The sequence below is a fragment of the Mobula hypostoma genome, chromosome 8 (assembly GCF_963921235.1).
Source record: "Mobula hypostoma chromosome 8, sMobHyp1.1, whole genome shotgun sequence".
In the NCBI taxonomy this organism is placed as follows: Eukaryota; Metazoa; Chordata; class Chondrichthyes; order Myliobatiformes; family Myliobatidae; genus Mobula; species Mobula hypostoma.
In genome coordinates this window covers 62,579,098-62,595,999 of record NC_086104.1, presented here as the reverse complement: position 1 = coordinate 62,595,999, position 16,902 = coordinate 62,579,098, and the positions used below count along the sequence as shown (strand labels likewise).

Here is a 16,902-nt window from a genome sequence, read left to right as displayed (position 1 = left end):
CTGGTTCATCCACGGCTTTTGGTTTGGGAATGTACAGTAAGACTTTGTAGGCACACACTCATCCACACAGGTTTTAATGAAGTCAGTAACAACTGCAGCATACTCATCCAGATTCAAAGAATCTGACCATTGTTATATGGTCATTTAACCATATAACAATGATCACACATTAATAATAATCATTCTGTGATACCTTGAGGTGTGGTAAAGGGTTACGGAAAGCCTCTTCATTCTTTCACTTATTGCTTCTTTGCAAAACCATCTCAAGTCTTCACTGCTGAAACTCTTACACTTGCTTTCTCTCCTGCTGGCAACATTAGTGAGTTTCTTCTTCATTTTTCAATGATATTGGGTTAATATTTTTTTCTGTTACGTTTTTTATAATTTTCTAATCATTTACTTCCTACAGCATTATGAGGCTCTGGCAAACCGTGCAGCAGCAAATGGCCATTGTGTTGACATCTACGCTTGCTCTCTGGATCAGACTGGACTTTTGGAGTTGAAATGCTGCTGCAACCTGACTGGGTATGTGATTTCCAAAGAAATCAATAATATTATTATAATTAATGGAGAAGAATGCCTACCTTAATTGGAAAAAGAGCAGCATATTTCAAACAGAAAGCAAACCATTGTTTAACTTAGTTCAACTGCTTTTCCTAATTACCCAGGCCTAAGGTGTTCTTTTACCAGATTGTGTGAAAGCCACTTGGTAAAAACTTAAGCAACACACATAAAAGTTGCTGGTGAACCAGGCAAGCCAGGCAGCATCTCCAGGAAGAGGTACAGTCGACGTTTCGGGCCGAGACCCTTCGTCAGGCGGTCCAAAACATCGACTGTACCTCTTCCTGGAGATGCTGCCTGGTCTGTTGCGTTCACCAGCAACTTTTATCTGTGTTGCTTGAAATTCCAGCATCTGCAGATTTCCTGGTGTTTGTGTGGTAAAACTTAAGGGAGTCTTCTTTTTTTTTAAATGCTTCCAATATTTGTGGAAAGAATATAAAAGAAATAGGTTGAGATACAAGTAATCATGTCTTTTTTTAACCCATTTATTTCCCTTGAGGTTTTGATTAAATTTACAACATACTGCTCTCAAGTTTTGTGATTAAATGGTGTATTTCCTAATTGTAGCCACTGGATGGAGACATTGACCAAATTAGCAGAAAGGAAATGGTGGGGGTGGGTGGGGGAGGTGTGAAACTAGTGTTGCAACCTGAGGTAAACGCCCTGAGATAGGGAGCCTTTCCTTTTTTTTGGTGGGGTTAGAAAACTGGGTGCAAATAGTCGTGGTTAGATCTGGAATATGCTAAAAAGCATTTGATTTGTCACTATCTTAAGTTCTCTGAACCCATTCAGTGTCTAGTATTATGGAACAGAGCTTACTTTTTTTCTTCATATTATAATATATTTTTGTGTTAACAAAGTTACTGCAATGTTATTGATGAGTTATCACAAAAAATCAGTTTTATTCAAATTATCGTGTCTTACACTTGTGCTTAAACTAGAAACGACTTCAAAAGAGATTAGCTGAATCAGTAAAAAAGAACTGGTGTAGGAACTCGATTGGTCAGGCAGCATCTATGAAAACACAGATAGTTGGTGCTTCAGGTCAAAACCTTTCATAGGACTATAGAATGCTGCTCGACCTGCTGAGTTCTCCTAATTGCACAAAAACCCAGTAGCATTTACATCCACAATAATGAAGTGTTTTGAGAGGTTGGCGATGAGACATATCAACTCCTGCTTGAAAAGCGACGTTCATCCACTCTAGTTTACCTACCAGAGCAACAGGTCCACAGCAGATGCGATTTCATTGGCTCTTCACTCAACCCTGGAACATTTGGACAGAAAAGATGCATACCTCAGTATGCTTTTTATTGACCACAACTCAGCATTCAATACTATCATCCCCTCTTAACTAATCAATAAGCTTCAAGGCCTTGGCCTCAATACCTCCTTGTGCAATTGGATCCTCAGTTTCCTCATTTGCAGAGCACAGTCAGTTCGGGTTGGCAATAACATCTTCTTCAGAATCCGCATCAGCAGAGGTGCACCACAAGTCTGTGTGCTTAGCCCCCTGCCCTACTTGCTTTACACTTAGGACCGTGTGGGTAGACACAGCTCTAGTGCCATATTTAGGTTTGCTGATGACACCATTGTGTCTAATCAAAGGTCGTCATGAATCAGCATATAGGAATGAGATTGAAAATCTGGCTGAGAGATGCCACCACACTCTCTTAATCAAAATGTCAGCAAAACCAAGTAGGTGATTATTGACTTCAGTAGGAGGTCAATATCCGGAGGTCCATGAGCCAGTCCTCATTGGGGGATCAGGGATGGACAGCGTCAGAAATTTTAAATCCTTGGCTGAACACATTATTACAAAGAAAGCACAGTAGTACCCCTACTTCATTAGGAGTTTGCAAAGATTCTGCACGACTATAACTTTGACAAGCTTCTGTAGGTACGTGGTGGAGAGTATATTGACTGGCTGCATCACAGCCTGGTATGGAAACACCAACGCACTTGAACAGAAAATCCTTTAAAAGGTAGTGGATACAATCCAGGCCATCACAAGTAAAGCCCTCCCCACCATTGAGCACATCTATAGAGAACGATCTCGCAAAAAACAGCATTCATCATTGGGGATCCTCAGCACCAAGGTTTCTTTTCTCGCTGCTGCCATCAAGAAGGTGGTACAGGAGCCTCAGGGCTCAAACCACCAGGTTCAAGAACAGTTATTACCCCTCAACCATCAGGCTCTTGAATCAGAGGGGACAATTCACTCAACTTCACTTGCCCCATCACTGAAATGTTCTCACAATCTATGGACTAATTTTCAATGACCCTTCATCTCATGTTCTTGATATTTATTGCCTATTTATTTATTATTATTTCTTTGTTCTTGTATTTGCAGTTTGTTGTGTTTTGCACTCTGGTTGTCCACCCTGTTGGATGCAGTCTTTCATTGATTCTATAATGGTTATTGGACTTATTGAGTATGTTGCAAAAAAGTTAATCTCAGGATTTTATATGTTGACGTGTATGTACTTCAAAAATAAATTTACTTTAAACTTTGAACTTCAAAGGAAAGTGGAACAAAAATAGGCTTTTGGAGAAATCTGTACAAATTCAATTGAGTTGAAAAGAAACATAAAATGCTGCAGATACTCAGCAGGTCAGACAGATCTGTGAGGGAAATATAAGAGCTGACGAAACATTTCATCACCAAGTCAGTTCATATTTGTGGGGAAACAGACAAGTTCATAGTTCAGGCTGAGCTGTTTTGTTGGAACTGGATGTCAATTTGACCTCTGGTTTGTCAGCCACTCCTCATTGGAAGCTTGGTTCAGATTGCTGAAATTCATTTATTGTGGGACCCTCAGTGACATTAGAGATGTGTGTCCCTTTGCAGAAATTAAAGGATTTTTCATGAGTCTGTTCCACTGTGCCATTGTTAATGTTATTAGAATTCCACGTATGGGTTATATCTAAGTGATTGATAAAGTAGGTTTCACCTGGGTGTCTGAATTCTATCACAGAGCTCCTGACAGTTAGAAAAACTGCTCTGTTTTCAGTTTCATTAAACTTGATGGAAACTGATATGTATAATTTCTAGAACAGACTCTCAATCTGCAAAACTAGTTTTCACACCTTAAAGGCAAATTTAAAATCTAATGTGTATATTCAAACTTCAGTACTCAGACAGTTTTGTACTGCTGGATGTTGTAGTAAAAATAACTTCACAGCCCATGTCCATCTTTCTAAATCTAGAGGTTATATTGTGATGGCAGACTCTTTCAACACTTCCCTCTTCAAGCAAACATTCCAACGAGTTTTCACTAAAGGTCTGCAGGGAGATTTCAGAATGGCATTTGGTGCTAGTTTGGAGGTTAAGGTAAGTAAAGATCTTGATACTTATCCAACACTTGAAACATTAGTGGCTTAACCTTTTATTATCTATGAAGAGGTTATCACCGGATATCGTATATCATAAAATAGTCTACGTTCTTTCCTAATAGGAAAAGTGCTTCTTCTTTTATTATTTCATTGCTTACTTCCTTTCTCTTGATTGCTTCCTTTATCTACTATGATTGCCTTTGCCATGAAGGGAGTAAATGTCTGAAATGTAAACTTCTCATTTATATTTACCATGGAGAAGGACATGAAAGCTTGCGAGATCAAAGGAGAGAACAAAGTCAAAGTTGTGTTTATTGGCATATACATACATTCATGTACAGATGCAAGAAAAAGTTTGTGAACCCTTTACAATAACCTGTTTTTCTGCATTAATTACTCATAACATATGGTCTGATCTTCATCTAAGTCACAATAATAGACAAACACAATCTGTCTAAACTAATAACGCAGAAACAATTGTACTACTCATCAATACTGAGATCACCATTTAAACAATCACAGTCTAGGTTCAAAAAAAGTATGTGAACCTCTGGGGTAAACCCTCCTACAAAAGCTATTTGGAATCAGATGTTCCAATCAATGAGATGAGATTGGAGGTGTGGGTTGTAGAGGTGCTCTGCCCTATAAAAGTCAGGTTACTAACAGAGCCTGCTCTTCTCAAGAAAGATCTGTTTATGTGCACCATGTCTCAATCAAAACAACTTTCAGAAGACCATAGAAGAAGAATTGTAGAGATGCATGAAGCTGGAAAAGGCTACAAAAGCATTTCTAAAGACTTGTGTTTATCGGTCCACAGTAAGAGAAATTGTTACAAATGAAGGAAATTCAGTTCTGTTGCTACTCTCCTGCAAAGATCACACCAAGAGCACAATGTGCAATGCTGAAGGAGGTGAAAAGAACTCAAGGATAACAGCAACAGACCTGAAGAAATCTCTAGAACTTGCTAAAGTCTCTGTACATGTATCCACTATAAGAACAACACTGAACGAGAATCTTAAGAAAAGCAGGCTCTACTCCAAATAGCTTTTGTAGAAGACATTGCCCCAAAGGTTCCCATACATTTTTGAACCTAGACTGTAATTGTTTAAATCGTGTACTCCATATTGACGAGAAGTACAATTGTTTGTGCGTTATTAGTTTTGGTAGATTGTTTTTGCCTATTATTGTGACTTAGATGAAGATCAGACCACATTTTAAGAGTAATTAATGTAGAAAAACAGGTTACTGTAAAGGTTCACAAATTTTTTTTCTTGCAACTGTACACACAGGTGCAATGAAAAACTTATCTGCTGCAGGGTCACAAGCACTTAACATCACATAAGCAGCATTAATGAGAAAACAAATTATTCACAATTTTTATAAGAAAACATAATTAAAACAAAAGAAAACAAGTCTATTTTAGTGGAAAATGTTACTAAACTGTAGGTGGTTTTGTCAGCTGGTTCAAGAATCAAATGGTTGAAGGAAAGTAGCTATTCTTGAACCTAGTGGTGTGGGACTTCAGACTTCTGTACCTCCTGGCCAGTGGTAGCCACAAAAAGATGGCATGGCCCAGATGGTGGGGATCTTTGATGGTAGATGTTGCCTTCTTCAGGCAGTGCCTTCTGTAGATACCACCAATGGTGGGGAAGGACGTTCCATGATGTATCGCACAGAGCCATTCTCTCTGCACATTCTTATGTTCTTGCGCATTTGAATTGCCATACCAGATCATGATGCAACCAGTCAGGATACTTCAACAGTACATCTGTAGAAGTTTGGTAGGGTTTGATGACAAGCCAAATCTCCGATCCGGAGCATATCAATATTGTAACAGAGAAGATGCTGGAGGTCTTGAAACATACATAAAGGTGGATAATCCCCAGGCTCTGACAAGATGTATCCAAGGAAGTTATGGAAAGTGAGTAAGGAGAATAATGGAACACTGGCAAAGATTTTTGTAACCTTAGATTTTGTAACCAGAGCTTTATATCAGTGATGGGAAAGTTCTTGAGAGACAGGATATATTTACATTTGGAAAGACGAGAATAGTCAGAATGGCATTGTGCACGAGAGATCGTGTCTCATTAATTTGATTGAGTTTGTTGAAGAGATAACCAAGGGGATTGACAAGGGCAGGGAAGTAGACATTGACTATGCAAGTCTCTTGATAAGGTGCTATATGGCAGGTTGGTCTGGAAGGTAGAAGACATGGGTCATAAGATGAGCTAGCCAATTCAATAAGAAATTAGCTTGGTTGTAGGAGGCAGAGAGTGGTAGTTGAGTTGTTTCTCAGACTGAAGGCCTACGACCAGAGCTGTTCCATAGGAATCGGTGCTGGGTCCTTTATTGTTTGTCATATACAGTATACTAGTAATTTGGATAAGTAGGTGACATGATGAGTAAGTTTGCAAATAACACTAAAATTGATTGTGGTGGTGGTCAGGGAAAGAAGGTGCCAAGGCATTGTGTATGAAAGTTGGGAAGTCATGCTACAGTTGTACAAAACATTGATTAGGCAACTGTATTGACACAGTTCTGTTCACCACCTACAGCAAAGATGTGATTAAGCTCGAGCAGCAGTCCCCAACCACCAGGCCGTGGACCGGTACCGGGCCGCAAAGCATGTGCTACCGGGCTGCGAGGAAACAATATGATTTGGCGATATGAGTCCGCTGCACCTTTCCTCACTCCCTGTCACGCCCACTGTTGAACTTGAACGCACGCGAGGTCATTACGCACGTGTGGTCATTACCCGCGTGTCATCCATGTCAGCGCAGGAAGGAGACCAACTCCTTGAGCTTGCAAATGATGGCGGGCTGAAAAGTACGTTTGACATAACACCTCTGCCGGCATTCTGGATCAAAGTCAAGGCTAAATATCCTGAGATACCCACGAAAGCACTGAAAACGTTGCTTCCATTTCCAACATATCTCTGCAATGAATGCAATGAAAGCTAAATTGCGGAATAGACTGGACATAAGGAACCCCCTTCGAGTATCGCTGTCTCCCATCACCCCTCGATGGCACCGTCTTGTTGCAGGGAAACAAGCCCAGGGATTGCACTGATTCAACAATATTGGTGTGTTGCAATGATCTTATATGTTCATACAGGGAAAATATGTGCTGTGTGTTTAATATCCAAATGTTACTTAAAGTATTATGATGCTATTGACTTATAAGTGACTTATATAACCATATAACAATTACAGCACGGAAACAGGCGATCTTGGCCCTTCTAGTCCGTGCTGAACGCTACTCTCACCTATTTCCACCGACCTGCACTCAGCCCATAGCCCTCCATTCCTTTCCTGTCCATATACCTAACCGATTTTTCTTTAAATGATAATATCGAACCTACCTCTACCACTTCTACTGGAAGTTCGTTCAACACTTACTTCAAGCTCCCCTGTCCTCCCTGATAATTGACTTATCACTATATTCATGCGAGGAAAATATGCACTGTGTTTAATATTAAATGGGTTAGATAAACCCTTTTAGAAACGTAATTGAATGTATTAGCCACTTATCACCTATATTCCGGTCGTGATTAACAACCCCACCCCCCAAACAGAATCGCCAAAAATGATTGGTAGAAAAAAATCGGCACGTGCACACAGGTGCCCGCGCAAGGCTTCATAGTCATAGTGGTCTTTCTCGGGGTAAACACAACGTATTTGACTGCTACTCTTGTCCGTTGGCAACCCTGCCCACCACCCCACCCCCCCCACCGGGTTGTCTGGTCCACAAGAATATTGTCAATAGTAAACCAGTCCGCAGTGCAAAAGAGGTTGGGGCCCCCTGACCTAGAGGGTGAAAAAAGATTCCCTTGAATTGAGGGCTTGATTAGTGAAGTGAGATTGGAGAGCCTGTGTTTGTTTACACTGCTTAAAGATCAAAGGAAGTTGAGTGGTGACCTGATAGAGGAATTTAAAGTCATGAGAGGCACAGATAGGGTAAAAGGCCAGAGTCTGTTTCCCATGATAGGGATATCTAATCTAGAGGGCATAGGCTTACAGTGGGTGGAAAGAGATCTGAAAGGTACATTTTTCACAGAAAGAGCAATTAGTATCTGAAATGGGTGGGGGAAGGCACAGTAACATTTAAGAAACATGTGGACAGGTACATGAATGAACAAGGCATAAAGGAATATGGAATTAGTGCAGGAAAGTGGGATGATAGTTGGCATTGATGTGATGGGCAGAAGGGCTTGTTTGTATGCTGTATATATACCTCTATGACTACATGACCATAGGAGAGTCCATTTTATATTTTCGGAGCAGACCTCACTCATATCTTACTAATGAAATGAAATTACTCTGTTATCATTGCATCATCCAGTTCTGGATTGATTAATTGAAAGAGACGCAAGAGCAACATGTCCATAAGACCATAAGACAAAGGAGCAGAAGTAAGCCATTCAGCCCATTGAGTCTGCTCCGCCATTTTATCATGAGCTGCTCCATTTTATCCTATTTAGTCCCACTGCCCCGCCTTCTCACCATAACCTTTGATGCCCTGGCTACTCAGATACCTATCAATCTCTGCTTTAAATACACCCAATGACTTGGCCTCCACTGCTGCCCGTGGCAACAAATTCCATAGATTCACCACCCTCTGACTAAAAAAATGTTTTCGCATTTCTGTTCTGAAAGGGCGCCCTTCAATCCTGAAGTCATGCCCTCTCGTACTAGACTCCCCCATCATGGGAAACAACTTTGCCACATCCACTCTGTCCATGCCTTTTAACATTCAAAATGTTTCTATGATGTCTCCCCTCATTCTTCTAAACTCCAAGGAATACAGTCCATGAGCGGACAAATGTTCCTCATATGTTAACCCTCTTATTCCGGGAATCATTCTAGTGAATCTTCTCTGTACCGTCTCCAATGTCAGCACATCCTTTCTTAAATAAGGAGACCAAAACTGCCCACAGTACTCCAAGTGAGGTCTCATCAGCGCCTTATAGAGCCTCAACATCACATCCCTGCTCCTATACTCTATTCCTCTAGAAATGAATGCCAACATTGCATTCGCATACTTCACTAACGACTCAACCTGGAGGTTAACTTTAAGGGGATCCTGTACGAGGACTCCCAAGTCCCGTTGCATCACAGAACTTTGAATTCTTTCCCCATTTAAATAATAGTCTGCCCGTTTATTTTTTCTGCCAAAGTGCATAACCATACACTTTCCAACATTGTACTTCATTTGCCACTTCTCTGCCCATTCTTCCAATCTATCCAAGTCTCTCTGCAGACTCTCCGTTTCCTCAGCACTACCGGCCCCTCCACCTATCTTCGTATCGTCAGCAAACTTAGCCACAAAGCCATCTATTCCATAATCCAAATCGTTGATGTACAATGTAAAAAGAAGCAGCCCCAACACTGATCCCTGTGGAACACCACTGGTAACCGGCAGCCAACCAGAATAGGATCCCTTTATTCCCACTCTCTTTTTCCTGCTAATCAGCCAACGCTCTATCCACGTATGTAACTTTCTTGTAATTCCATGGGCTCTTATCTTGTTAAGCAGCCTCATGTGTGGCACCTTGTCAAAGGCCTTCTGAAAATCCAAATATACAACATCCACTGCATCTCCCTTGTCTAGCCTACTGGTAATTTCCTCAAAAAATTGTAATAGGTTTGTCAGGCAGGATTTTCCTTTAAGGAATCCATGCTGAGTTCTGCCTATCTTGTCATATGCCTCCAGGTACTCTGTAACCTCATCCTTGACAATCAACTCCAACAACTTCTCAACCACTGACGTCAAGCTAACAGGTCTATAATTTCCTTTTTGCTTCCTTGCCCCCTTCTTAAATAGCGGAGTGACATTTGCAATCTTCCAGTCTTCCGGAACCATGCCAGAATCTATCGACTTTTGAAAGATCATCGCTAATGCCTCCGCAATCTCCACAGCTACTTCCTTCAGAACACAAGGGTGCATTCCATCTGGTCCAGGAGATTTATCGACCTTTAGCTTATTCAGCTTCCTGAGTACTTTCTCTGTCATAATTGTGACTGCGCACACTTCTCTTCCCTGCCACCCTTGAGTGTCCGGTACCCTGCTGTCTTCCGCAGTGAAGACTGATGCAAAATACTTGTTCAGTTCCTCTGCCATCTCCTCATCTCCCATTACAATTTCTCCAGTATCATTTTCTATCGGTCCTATATCTACTCTCACCTGTCTTTTACTCTTTATATACTTGAAAAAGCTTTCAGTATCCTCTTTGATATTATTTGCTAGTTTCTTTTCATAGTTAATCTTTTCTCTCTTAATGACCTTCTTGGTTTCCTCTTGTAAGGTTTTAAAGACTTCCCAATCCTCTGTCTTCCCACTAATTTTTGCTTCCTTGTATGCCCTCTCCTTAGCTTTAACTTTGGCTTTGACTTCTCTTGTCAACCACGGTTGCATCCTTTTTCCACTCGAAAATTTCTTCTTTTTTGGAATATACCTGTCTTGCACATTCCTCATTTCTCGCATAAACTCCAGCCACTGCTGCTCTGCTGTCTTTCCCGCCAGTGTCTCTTTCCGGTCAACTTTGGCCAGTTCCTCTCTCATGCCACTGTAATTTCCTTTACTCCACTGAAACACCGACACATCAGATTTCGGCTTCTCTTTTTCTAATTTCACAGTGAACTCGTGTGTTGTTTGCGTTTTCAATCATGTTATGATCACTGCCTCCTAAGGGTTCCTTCACCTCAATCTCTCCAATCACCTCCGGTTCATTACACAATACCCAATCCAGTACAGCTGATCCCCTAGTGGGCTCAACAGCAAGCTGTTCTAAAAAGCCATCTTGCAGACATTCTACAAATTCTCTCTCTTGAGATCCAGTGCCGACCTGATTTTTCCAATCTACTTGCATCTTAAAATCCCCCACAATTATCATAACACTGCCCTTCTGACAAGCCTTTTCTATTTCCAGTTGTAATTTGTAGTCCACATCCCTGCAGCTGTTTGGAGGCCTATAAGTAACTGTCATCAGGGTCCTTTTACCCCTGCTATTCCTTAGCTCAACCCATAAAGATTCTGCACCTTCCGATCCTATATCACCTCTTTCTAATGATTTAATATCATTTCTTACCAATAAAGCCACGCCTCCCCCTCTGCCTACCTTCCTATCCTTCCGATACACCGTGTATCCTTGGACGTTCAGCTCCTAGAGACATGCATCCTTTAGCCAGGTCTCAGTGATGGCCACAATATCATACCTGCCAATCTGTAGCTGTACAACAAGATCATCCACTTTATTTCTTATGCTGCGTGCATTTAAGTACAACACCTTAAGACCAGTATTTGATACTTTTTGCTTTGATTTCACTGCAACTCATCCCAATGGCTACACATTTGCCCCATCACCTGCCTGTCTTTCCTGACATCTTTACTGCTCACTATCTTAGATTTATTTCTGTTTTCCCCTTCCTCCGCTCTATCATTCCGGTTCCCATCCCCCTGCCAAATTAGTTTAAACCCTCCCTAACAGCTCTATTAAACTTTCCCGCCAGGATATTGGTCCCCTTCGGGTTCAGGTGTAACCTGTCCTTTTTGAACAGGTCATACTTCCCCCAGAAGAGATCCCAATTATCCAAGAATCTGAAGCCCTGCCCCCTGCACCAGTCTCTCAGCCAGGCATTCATCTGCCTGATCCGACTACTCTTGCCCTCGCTAGCACGTGGCACAGGTAGCAATCCCGAGATTACTACCCTGGAGGTCCTGCTTCTCAGCTTCCTTCCTAACTCCTGGAAATCTCTCTTCAGGACCTCCTCCTTTGTCCTATCTATGTCATTGGTACCAACATGTACCAAGACAACTGGCTGCTCACCCTCCCCCTTTAGAATATTCAGGACCCGATCCGAGACATCCCGTACCCTGGCACCTGGGAGGCAACACACCATGCAGGTATCTCTGTCAGGCTCACAGAATCTCCTGTCTGTTCCCCTGACTATGGAATCCCCCACGACTACCCGCATTTCTCTTCACCCTCCTTCTCTCCTGCGCAACAGCACCAGGCTCAGTGCCAGAGACCCGGTCACCGTGGGCGTCCCCCGTCAGGTCATCCCCCTCAACAGCATCCAGAACAAGATATTTGTTGCTGAGGGGGACAGCCACAGGGGTGCTCTCCACTATCTGGGCATTTCCCTTCCCTCTCTTGACAGTGACCCAGTGTTCTGACTCCTGTAGCCATGGGATGACTATTGACTCCTGTAGCCTAGGGATGACTACCTCCCTGTAGCTCCTGTCTGTCACCTCTTCACTTTCCCTGATAAGCAGTAGGTCATCAAGCTGCAGCTGCAGATCCCTAACACGGTCTCTGAGGAGCTGCAACTCGGTGCACCTGGCGCAGATGTGGCCATCAGGGAGGCTGGAGGTCTCCCAGGATTCCCACATCTGACACCCTGAACAAAGCACTAACCCTGCAGGCATGCTATCTAATTCTACACGAATGAAACAGGACAAGTAAGTATACTCACCCACTTACCTCGCCAAACAGACAAACTTTTTAAACCGTTAGCTGTGAGAGCCCTGCTGTTCCTGTCTGTCCAGGCCGATTCGCGAAAGGGGTGGGGGGGGAGAAAAAAAAGAGTTGGCGCTTTGCTCTCGCCTCTTCCCGCTTATCGCCGAAGCCCGTTGAAGCCAAACCCTACACTCTGCCACCGCTCACTCCGCTGCCCGCTGTATAGGGTGGTCGCCTTTTTAAACTCTCCGCGCGGTCCTGCTGACGTCACGCGCCTGCGCAGTCTCTCCCTTCTTGCACTCGAAGAAGTTTTTTTAAAAAAACTGCCTTCCTTCACAATTCAGCTCCCACGACGATCTGTAGTCCCGATCCAAAGGAGAGCCGTTGGTAGCAACCTGCCTTTTTAAACTCTCCACGCGGTCCTACCGACATCACGCGCCTGCGCAGTCTCACCCTTCTTGCACTCGAAGAAGTTTTTTAAAAAAACTGCCTTCCTTCACAGTTCAGCTCCCACGACGATCTGTAGTCCCGATCCAAAGGCATATTACATCACAATGTATTGAGCATACATAGTGCTGGGTGTACCTCACAAGGCTGTCTTTTAGTAAACCAGTCACTGGCATGACTGTTGTTATATTTGCTCAATCTTAATTTGTTCAGCAGTGTCATTTGCTGTTTCATTCAACAAATTGAAAGTAATTACCTGTTATCTGCAATTAGATGTAAATAATATTGTTAGCAGAAAGGATCCAATTTTATGGAAGTTCCCAGTTCTGAAGCTATTTTCTTGATTTTACAATTTAAATGTTTGTTTCATTCCAATTGAGTTAAGCTTGCAATATTTCCTGTGACCTCTTATATAATCATGTGATATACAGTTCTTTTTTTTAATTGCATGCATTATCTTTTGACACAAATCTACAGTATTTGTAATGTGCATAACACAATACCACCTGGGAACAAGACCTCATCAGTTTAGAAAATGGTTGTGCTTTTAGTTGTACAGTTATGAGGTTGTGTGATCTTGTCAGTGGGGCTTGTCATATATACAGTGAATTCTGGTTAATTGAGACCAGTACATTTTGGCCTAATTGAGCCGCTGTCCCAATTAGCCGAAATTTCATGGAAATAGTTAGGTATTAAAAAATGGACAAACTGAGTAGCAAATTATGTATTTAAATGAAATACAGAACAAATTAGAATACTATCAATAGTATTTACAGTACTATAGAATTGTGTATTAGTTCCTAGTAGTTATCGATGGAAGAATTCATCCAGTGTTTGCAGTGAACAAAATCACTGCAAACACCTAATGCAGATAATGCTATTGCCTAATGCCTTCATACAATGTTATTGACAATTGCATCCTCCAAATCTTCATTTTCGTTGTAACATTCAACATGGTTGTCGATACCTTCAAATTCTTCATACCTCCTAACTTGTTGAAGTAGTGAAATTGTTTCATTTTCACTACAAGCTGCTACCAAGCCTGAATGCTTGAAACCACAGTGAGCAAAACAATTCTAAATTGTCTTATTGCTTATTTCTCACCAACTGCTTTTTGAGCACAAACGCAGTCAACTGCCGCTGTTTAAAATCTGTTCATTCTAAGCACAGTGTAGTGTCTAATGACTACATGTGTGCGCAACTGATGCTAACTTGAACCTTTTCTGCAAGTCTCATGTGCCAATTAAGTGGCATGGTGTCCCAAATAAACGAAGGGAATCCTGGCAATTTTCTTGATTAGTTTTTGTTCTTTAAGAGTTGTCCAAAATAAACGGCTGCCCCGATTAACCAATGGTCCAATTAACTGGAAACTACTGTATTTGATTTTTAAAAAGATTTTAAGTTAACAGTTTTGTGGTAGAAATGTAACATCTGATCACATTATCTCTGGGTTAGAGAAGAGAAAAAATTAGTCAAGATTTCTATTTATTGTAGTCCACTGAATTTGTTCAAATCTATCTGAACATCTGATGACAGGGTCTGTCTTGGAACAATAGCTCACCAATAAGTATAACCTGCTGGCAAACTATATGTGGCTACTTCGACAAGGTAGTGGATGGCATGCCTGCGCTGCGTCAATGGAGGAGGGAGATCATGGACGAATAAATATGACTGTATACCTCTTGGCCTTTGCTTCGGTATTCTGGTGCAGCTTTACTGAACAGCCAGCTCTGATTCAGTACAGTTTATTTGCCACTGATGATAGTTCACAGTAATCCAGTAGTTTTGTTGTTGCTGACTTGAAGCAACCAAGTCCATAGAGCATGTGGTATAATATGCATCTCTTGTGTTAGAGATGCTTTTCATTGTGAGATCGTTCCTACGTATTGAGATGTATAAAATAAAACTGTGGCCCTCTCTGCCAACTATAAACTTGATGATGGCAACCACCAGTGCTCCCCTCCTGGTTGAAGAAGTTTACAAGGACATTTGTCTGCGTGATGTTGGCAGTCTTTTGAGCTTTACTCAACAATCTACTTTAAAAAACCTCCTTGGGTACACTATATTTGATAATAATAGCTGAGTATTTATATCCTAAAAAAAAGCTTTAGTAATTTTTGTCATTGTTACACAAGTAGATTTGAAAGAGAAAATTAACCAGATTTACTGAACTGACTTCCGTATCTGAAATATTTATTTCAGACAACCAGAGAACTGAAAATTGCTGGAGCAATAGGTACCTGTGTGTCACTGAACTCCAAAGGCCCTTCTGTGTCTGAGAATGTAAGTTGACTTAATGTAATCTGTAACTAAAATGTTATTTTTTTTAATGGTATGACTTTTTTGAATTGTCAGTTAATGATTTTAGTAGCATATAATCAACATAACCTGAGATATATCAGTAGGCTCATGGGACCTTTGTGCTTGCTCAGCCATTGAATAGGATCAGAAAACATTTTCAGGGTCTTCCCATGAAACTAGATCTCAAGGGAAAAATAACATGAAGATTCTCTAGGTTATGCATTAAAATGTAGCTTAAAAGATAACCCTTTAAGAGTGCAATTTTTCTGAGTTTTAAAATCAATATAAATATCGCCACACTTAATTATTTGAAGATAATTTGAAATATTGTTTTGCAGTATATTGGTGTTCTCCATGCATATTTTTTCCACCATATAAGCATGCATAGACATTTCAGTAGTCATGTACTTCTGATATTTTTTCACTTTATTTTATTTTTGTAGGAGTTGGGTCTAGGTGGTACATGCCAGTGGAAAATTTGCGGCTTGGATCCCAGCACAACCTTGGGTATCTACTTTGAAGTTGTTAATCAGGTGAGCCTGTTAAAAATACTTCCTCTTGTCTTACGGATAAATGTCAGGGTGGAAAGTTCTTCCTTCCTGGCTGAATTAAATGTAAAAGTAGCTTACAGGAATGGAGAAGTCAGGATGGTCAAATATGCAATAACAATTAGCAGTAATTAGATCTAGAGAGAGTAAGCAGCCAGGGATGGAATGGAAGTACTGAAGATGGGTGAAAGGTTCCATGGCCAAAGAAATGAGCATGGAAGAAGAGTTGACCATCATGTTGAGCTCAGAACTAGGGACATAGGGGGACAAAGGTGAGACCTCTGCTGAGGATGGGTGGATTGGAATCAGAGAGGGGAAGATCAGAAGGGATAGTAAAAATTGCCAGGGTTGGGACTGGAGGTTGTAGTGTGGAATGGGGAAAATGAAGGGCGAGAAAGATCTTGATGGCGGTACTGGAAAAAGCTGTTGGAATTTACAGTCTTTAATATTCGCAAGAAAGGAGAAAAGTCATCTATTGCAATGCCACATGAGGCAAAGAATAAAATAGAACTGAACCATGATTGCGTTGAGATAGTGAATTGGTTGTGTTTACAGGGAGAGATCAACACCTGCATCTGCTGATGCATGGCATTGAGTGTGGATCTACGGATATAAAGAGAACAGAGTCTTGAGAGACCATGAGACATAGCAGCAGAGGACATTTCAACCCCATTTTCCTGCCTTGTCCCCATAGCCTTTGATGCCCTGACTAACCAAGAATTTGTCAGCCTCTGCTTTAAATATACTCAATGACTTGGCCTCCACAGCCGTCCATTGCAATGAATTCCACAGATTCACCACCCCCTGGCTAAAGCTATTCCTTCTCATCTGTGTTCTAATTGGATGTGAACTATTATGAGGCTGTACCCTCTGGTCCTAGATTTACCCACTATAGGAAACAACCTCTCCATAATCACTCTTTCTCGGCCTTTCAATATTTGATAAGTTTCAATGAAATCTCCCTCATTCTTCTGAACCCCTGCGAGTACAGGTGCAGAGCCATAAAACGTTATCCTTATACGTTAAACTTTTCATTTCTGGAATCGTTCTTGTGAACCTCCTTTGAACCCTCTCCAATGCCAGAGAATCCTATCTTCTGGTAAGATGGTGGTGCCTTCAATTGCAGTGGTTTCTACGGGGTCAACCAAAGGTGTTTAGTTACCTTTTTCAGAATCCTGCGGTGTAATCCATCCAGTTCACGTGACTTATCTACCTTCAGACCTTTCAGCTTCCCAAGCACCTTCTCCATAG

General features: G+C 41.5%; 1 protein-coding gene across 1 annotated transcript in view; it reads left to right on the top strand.

Moving 5' to 3' along the window:
- LOC134350578 (protein transport protein Sec23B) overlaps nt 1-16,902 on the top strand; it is a 70,173-nt gene that overhangs the window by 30,884 nt on the left and 22,387 nt on the right. Inside the window, exons 9-12 of the mRNA XM_063055985.1 lie at nt 410-525; nt 3,772-3,895; nt 15,005-15,085; nt 15,547-15,636. Of these exons, the coding sequence (XP_062912055.1) occupies nt 410-525; nt 3,772-3,895; nt 15,005-15,085; nt 15,547-15,636 (411 nt within the window). The remainder of the gene's footprint in view (nt 1-409; nt 526-3,771; nt 3,896-15,004; nt 15,086-15,546; nt 15,637-16,902) is intronic.